Source organism: Corvus brachyrhynchos, unplaced genomic scaffold, assembly GCF_000691975.1.
Source record: "Corvus brachyrhynchos isolate BGI_N302 unplaced genomic scaffold, ASM69197v1 scaffold58, whole genome shotgun sequence".
In the NCBI taxonomy this organism is placed as follows: Eukaryota; Metazoa; Chordata; class Aves; order Passeriformes; family Corvidae; genus Corvus; species Corvus brachyrhynchos.
In genome coordinates this window covers 1,320,410-1,327,824 of record NW_008239539.1, presented here as the reverse complement: position 1 = coordinate 1,327,824, position 7,415 = coordinate 1,320,410, and the positions used below count along the sequence as shown (strand labels likewise).

Genomic DNA, 7,415 nt, shown 5'->3' with positions numbered 1-7,415 from the left:
CCCAGTCCCTCTGCAGCTCTCCTGGAGCCCCTTTAGGCCCTGCAAGGGGCTCTGAGGTGTCCCTGGAGCCTTCCCTTGTCCAGGTGAGCACCCCCAGCTCTCCCAGCCTGGCTCCAGAGCAGAGGGGCTCCAGCCCTTGGGGCTTCCTCTGGACTCACTCCAGCAGCTCCACATCCTTCCTGTGGTTATAATGACCCTTCCTAAAGGGAACACTTTTCATGCTCTTACAGATAAATTTGACACTTAAAAATGCCAAACCCTTGTTCCTCCCCACTTGTACAAATGTAGCAGCTCCTCTGACCAGAGAGAAGACAAGAAAAGACAACCCCAAGTGAGAGGAGTGGAGAACCCAGCATGGTTGTGTAGCAGCTCTAAGGAGTTCAAGATGCACGAAGAGATTTTTAAAAACACTTCTCAAATCCTTCACTGTCAGCAGAGCCGCAAATAAACCCTTATTTATCTCAGCCTCCAGACAACTCCCAATAATACCCAGGGAAAGGCTCTGAATCACAGTTGTTTGTAGCCCCAAGTGAAGGAGTCTCTGGAATTATGCACATATGCAGAGCTGGAAATGGGAAGCACCAGGACAAGCAAAAAAAGAAAGTGAATGTAAGAAAAAAAACAATTATTCAGCATATTTCTTAAAGGGACACCTCTACTCAGATGCAGCTCCAGCAAGCAAATCCTGCTGATTTTTCCAGGTAGTTCTCCAACATCCACTTCTGCCTGGCAGGATTAAGCCCATTACCATGGGGAAAAACTCTCCCAACACCTGGCTACCCAAAGTGCAAGGTTTAGGGCAAACTTGGGGCCAGGATTATACCTTACCCAATACATTACACCAGCCAGACCTGATTTCCAAGGAGGTGTGATTACACTACACAAAAATGTGGAATTTTCAGACCCTCACCCCGTGTCAAAGAGAAGAAAAAAAGACTGTGATACTCTAAATTTTATTCCTGGCAAGAGCATTAAAACTTGTGTTGGGCATTTAAGAGTGTATAATGAAACTACCATGGGAATAACAAAGATTTTTTGTTAATTAAAATGTTTTCAAAGGACAGCTCACACAGGGAGAACATCCAGTCCAATTAAAAGAAAAACAAGATGTTGACATCTGCAAAGCTTCTGCACTTTGGGGGATTTCACAACTGCACTTTGCTGCTCGCCCCTGCAGCTCTGGGACAACCGGGGTGTCCAGCCCCCGGGAAGGTTCCGGCTCTCTGTCCACAGCAGGAGGGCTCTGATGGCCCAGTGGAGGGATATTTGTCCTGGGGCATCCAAAGGGGCACCATGACCCAACCAGCTCCATCAAGCACCAGCAGAAAACAGGAAAAAGCAGCTTTTGAAAGCCAAAGCTGCCTTTTCCCCCCGCAGCCTCCCTCAATCCCAAACCCAGCAACTCCTGGGATCAGAGGAATGGCTGGGGCCCCCCCCAGCCATGAATGGGAGCAGGAATTGCCTCCTGAGCACTGACCCCACACTTCCATGGCAGAGACCATGGATCACATCGTCCTCCTCTTTGTTTCCTTCACACTTGCAAAAAGGAAGCCAAGGAATTGTAGAAAATACAGTTTTATCCCCCATAACCAAAGGATTAGGGATTGGGATGAGGAACAACAAATGCAGCCATGCTGAGTAGCCGGTTTTGCTGTATCCTCTCCAGACCCTGATTTTAAACACCAGGGAAACCACCACTGAGCCAAACTTCCATGGAAGAAACTGCTCTTCATTCCAAAGAAAAGGTGGAATTGCAATGCAGAAGAAACCTGTTCTGTTCTTACTCAATGAAGCAGCTGAGCACAACACAGATTTTTCAGGCAAAACATCTCTCCAAAGGAAAAAAAACAAAACACATTCCCCTCTGGAAAGCTGCATCCAGTGCTGGCTCTGGCATCCTGACAAGCCAGTACACAAAACAGATGAGCACGCTCCTTTCTCCAAAGAGGGGACAAAAAGGAACCAGGACAATCCCTCTTGGGAAGAAATCCACGCTGCAATTAAAGCCCTAATAAAATATTAAGTCAAACTGCTAAAAATACACAGAGAGATCCAGCCACAAACCCGGAGATGCTGGAACAAACAAAAGGTAATTTAGAGCGTGAATGCAAAGGGTTGGAAATGGGAGAAGAAGTGGAATTCTGGGCATGGTCCACATAGGAGAAGGGTCAGGGAAGATCAGGGGGAGAAAAAATAAGGAATTTGTGGTGTTGCTAGAAGAGCCTGGAATAGCTCTGGTGGGGTGAAAGTATCCTGAGTGTAAACAGGAAAGAGAAACATGGATAAAGAAAGGCATCAAATGTGTGTGGAGGGAAGGTAAGACTGGAAAAGAGCTGCTTCACCTTAAGCTGTTGGTGCTTCTTAGCCCAGGAGAAGCTGCATCATTCCCAAAATTCCAGAGGACAGAGAACCCACAAATAAACCCCAGGGGGTGCCTGGATGAGTAGGGAAGTCCTTGACCATCAGAATCAGTAGGGGGAAAAGCCAACTGCTTTCCCTCTACCAAAATACTAGTATTTACATTTTGGTTGGAACAATGAGGCCTTCAAGGGAGAACAGGCACATGCTGCACACTTCATAAACACTGGAAATGGGATTCCAAAACTTATTTGATCTAAATGGGAGCCTAAACATTTGATTTTGATAAAACAAAGCAGCAAACACCTCCTTTTCCTTCTCTCAGAGAAGAAGGTTGTCATGTTGACACCTGGGATGCAGAGAAAGCCAAGGGAGCAGCGACCCAAATACAAATATAGCTCCTAAGAGGAAATATCTGCTGTCTGATAGAGAACAACGATTTGGAAGGATTTTAGGGCACATTCTACCAGACAGGTATCAGCCTATACACCTCAAAGTTCCATTTTCTTCTACTCTGCACATACCAACATATAAATACAACATTAACAGCAGCTTTCCTAAATGACACCACTGAACAATGTGCAATTAATTCACCAAACGGAACCCTGAATTCTTGGCGTTTTCATGTATCCACACGTGGAGTGATCTCTCCACAGCCCTGAACCCCATGGCAGGAGCTTTGTGGTACCTGCCACATTTTAATGCTTTTCTGCTGAAACAATTACAACCACCACCACCCATCCATCAGCTCCAGCCAGTGGAAATGAGCTTTTCAAGCTCATTTAGTGAACCTGGAGGCTCAACAACTTTGCCTTGATGGCTTTTAGTCCTCCTGGAGCCAGTGCAGCCTACATTTAGCTACCCAGCTCTTTGAAATACGGATGTATTGGAATTATTATAGGTCCTGAAAGGGATTATGTGCAACCATTCTGCTAAATGAGCTGTTTTCTTCTGAGAAAAAGCTTTGCTTCTGGAGGAAGCATCTGAGCAGAGATCAGCTCTCCTGCTACAGTTCCCACTCCTCGTTTATCTCTGGAGCCACCCAGGCTTTGCTGCAGAGATGGGAAAGTTCCCCAGCATCAATCATCAGCTCCAGTTTGATGATTTAATAAAGGGCAGATAACCAGGGGGCACACAAAGTCACAATATGATTTGCCAGCCAAAAAAGGAAGCCAGATGTTGGAGCTGAGGCCGGAACTGCCGAGTTCCTACTCTCTTGTTTCTCTGCTCAGCAGCTGATTGAGTCAGAAGGGTTCTACAAAGGGTTTGCTTTTATTTGGAACTGCACATGAAGGGGATGCACTGAGAGCAGGCAGAACTTTGGGCTCAGTGGTGTGGTTTTGATGCTGCACCTCAGCTGGCACTTCTGGGGGACAGAGGGAGGGGACAGCACGCTCAGCTCTCTCTTCATCCCAAAACCCTGCTGTGAAGCTGAGCCCACCTCGCCACGTGCCAGCACTTCCTGCCTGTGCAGCAGCAGCAGCAGCATCCTCCCCATGTCCTCACAGCACAGCATCCCTGAGCTCACCTGGGCCAGGAACAACAGCCCTGAGCTCACCTGGGCCAGGAACAGGCAGCACAGCATCCCTGAGTTCACCTGTGCCAGGAACAGGCAGCACAGCCCACATGGGGCCCAAGTGTCCCCAGGGTGATGGGACAGCCAGGCCAAGGGACTCTGCAGGAGCAAGAAGCTGCTGCTCCCTCCTGTCACAACATCCTCAGTCACCTGCAAACAGCAGGAGTGCTCCCCACAGCAGCTCTGGTTCACAGCCCACAGCCTGAGCCAGCCTCAGGGCCACCAGCTCAGCGAGGCTCACACAGAATCAACAGGAGTTATTTGGTAATCGAGCAGGAGCTCCTTGGCAACCACGAGCACCAGGATAACCCAGGGCTCACCAGCATTACCTGGCAGGACATGCTGCAATCCACACACATTTCATTCCTTCGTGAATGAAAGGCTTAAACCACCACCAGGCAGCTTCAAGCACGAGAAAACAACAGCACTCACTGCTAAAAAATGGGAAGGTGGTAAGGGAGGCTACGGAATGAAAGCCAGGATGCTGCTGTGGGAAACTCAGAAACATCCAAGCTACAGACGCCCACTGCCTGCTCCCATTTCAGCAGCTCCATGTGCCTCACCGGGAACAGGGACACGAGATTCCCTGGATCTGGGCTGCCACTTCCATTGCCTGCTCCCCGCGTGGCTGCTCGCTTGGGAGGCCCAGGGACAACCCGAGGGAACTGTGATTTGTTCTGGGAGAAGCCTGTCTGCAGCTCTGCAGCATCTCTGAATCCCAAACCTCACCAAGCAGCATTTCCTGGAAGTCCCTTCTCCTAAGCTGTTGGATTTGCTGGCAGGATACAAATCCCACGTAACTGAAGAATGTATTTCCTAGGAGGCAATCACCAAAATTCCAGCCTCACATGGGAGTTACAAATGCAATTCCCAGGGGAGTGGTTTGCTCAGGACATCCCAGCTGTGCTCCCAGGGCTTCAGAGATGGTTCATGTTCACCAGTGGAAGCAACAAAGGTGAAGGAAGGAGTGATGAGACAAAGACATGGCTTATTTGGACGGAAAACAAATCCCTTCAAGGATAGCTCCATGAACAATATTTACCTTGAAGCTGTTCACTAAAATCCTCTAGAAGGACCCTAAAAGCTGAGTAGGAAACAATACAATAATTTTTGGAGAAAAGTTTGAAGTTGGATCTGGTTCCTGTGTGTTTAGAGTCGAACTCCACAGAAACCCACCTGGATTTTGCAATATCCTGTTTTCCCTGCGGAGACACCACGACATCCTCACCACCTCTCCTACAGAAAGCCCCAAACTGGACACTGCACAAGCCCTATTTACACACACAACAAGCAGGAGCACCCCAAGAGCCACCACACAGGGATGCCCAGAGCTCTCTGCAAATACCTCTGAAAGCAAAGAATGATTGAAGCTTCCTCTGAACCCAAATTTTAAGTGGCATTAAGATTTCTGAGCCATGAGTGGCAACTAAGCCCAGCAAACAGGCACTTGTTCTACAACATTTGTAGTGTCTGAGCTCACTGTGCATCACTGCATTCCCTCCTGCCTTCCCAATTTCCTCCCAAAATCCCTCCCCAGTTAATCAAGCTCTAATTCATCCCTGCTCATTCCCTTCCATTTCAACCCCACTACGGAAAATCTGCTTCCAGCAGCCTGTTATTCTGGAGCAGAGTTGAATTATGTTTTATTTGTTCCCAGTGTGCCTTCCAGCAGCTCATCTTCACACTTTTCCAACTGTTTCCGGGAAGGAGGGTGCACTAGCAGTAGAACATGCCCATCTGTAGGCTCCAAGGAAATGGGAACAGAAGGAAAATCTTGCACAGGAGTCACATGATGAGTTACAACAGTAAATCCTGCAGCACAGCCAGGGACTGCTTCTCAACTTCCACAGGCAGGACTCGTGGCTGAGCCAAATAGTGGATGTTCAAGGGAAAGAAAGAAGAAAACAAGGTGTAATTCAGGAGGATAAATATGTGTATCTACAGGAAAGCGAGGGAAGAACTAACAAGTCCTTCTGCCACCTGCAATTTGAAGTGCACACCCTGGCCTACCAAACCCTGCAAGCCATTTAATCATCTTTGTGAACCTGGGGTGTTCTCTAAGAAGAATCCACCTCAAAAATGTCACCCTTTGGCTGAAGCTAAACCCACAAAGAGCTGGGACACGTGGCAGACACGTCAGGAGCATGTCAGCATCCACACACCCCTAGGAGCAGCAGGCTACTGCCGTGTTTATTGAGGAGACCACATCCCACTCCAGCACATCCCAGATGGAGCAGCAAAGCCTCTCCAAGGGACCAATGAAGCTCAACTTGAATGGGCTACAGAGAGCAAAGCTCCAATAAAATACCCATCATGTACCAGGAGCACATCACACAGTGAGCAGCTGTGACTACTTCAGCTCCTGGGTGAATAAATTCACAACCAGGATCCCAAATTCCAGAAGAAAAGGGGTGCAAAGCTTGATCCTACATCACCTAAGGCAGGTTAAGCTAGAAAGAGGTGAAAACTAGGCCAGAAACTACAGCCTGTGCTCAGTGGGACTCTCTGGGTGAGACAGTGAAGGAGGCAGAGCCCCATGGGCAGATCCAGGGCTGCTGAAAGCATCTCCCCACTCCCTGCCCACCTGCAAAGCACACGTTTGTGCCTTCCCTTTGGCATCCCAATAAATACTGGGATGCAAGTTCTCCCTGTGGGTACAAGGGGAAAACAAGAACAGCAGTTCTGGGATGGTGACAGTGAGCAGCACCCCGATCCCCTGGAGACATATTCCCACCTCCCAGCCCTGCCACCCCGGCTCTGCGGGCACCCAAAGGATCAGAGACCTCTCCTGCGGCTTCTTATCACGGGGAAGAAGAGACTGTGCAAGTCAGAGCGTGCTGTATCTGCCCCTGCATCTCCCGGTGGCCCCGGCTGGCACTGCGGGGAGGCAGCTGAAGGCCGATGTCTCCAGCACAGAAAGGAATCCAGGTCATTCCTACAGCTTATCCAAGGCTAAACTGGAGGCCATCAAGGCAAACCCACAGCTGGCGCCGAAGAATCTTAATCACGAAATGGTTTGGGTTCGAAGGGGCCTTGAAGCTCATCCAGTTCCAACCCCTGCCATGGGCAGGGACACCTTCCACTGTCCCAGGCTGCTCCAAGCCCCAATGTCCAGCCTGGCCTTGGGCACTGCCAGGGATCCAGGGGCAGCCACAGCTGCTCCGGGTACCCCCCTCAGCACCCTCACTGGCTGTAACGCCGTAAAATCTGTAATTCCCAACATCCCCAGGCACCAACGCTCCCAGAAGGAATTTCTGCCTTCCCGGCTTTTTACATCGCGTGACCACGGAGGCTCAGGGGGTGCAGCCGCCCCTCAGCCCCCCAGGCTCCGGTGTCCCGGGCCCCGCGGGACAATTCCCCCTCCTCCCCCATCCCTCCCGTCCCCGCCCGGGGCCCCGCTCCCCCAGCTCACCATGGCCGCGGCGGCCCCGGGGCGGCTCTAGGCAGGACGCCGCGCTCCGCTCATCTCATGGCCGGCGGT

The 7,415-nt window shown here is 50.2% G+C and overlaps 1 protein-coding gene across 1 annotated transcript in view; it reads right to left on the bottom strand.

Annotated features, from left to right (window-relative positions):
* XPO6 (exportin 6) overlaps positions 1–7,415 on the bottom strand; it is a 56,885-nt gene extending 49,470 nt beyond the window's left edge. The window contains exon 1 of the mRNA XM_017741279.1: positions 7,347–7,415. Within this exon, the coding sequence (XP_017596768.1) occupies positions 7,347–7,349 (3 nt within the window). The 5' untranslated portion in view covers positions 7,350–7,415. The remainder of the gene's footprint in view (positions 1–7,346) is intronic.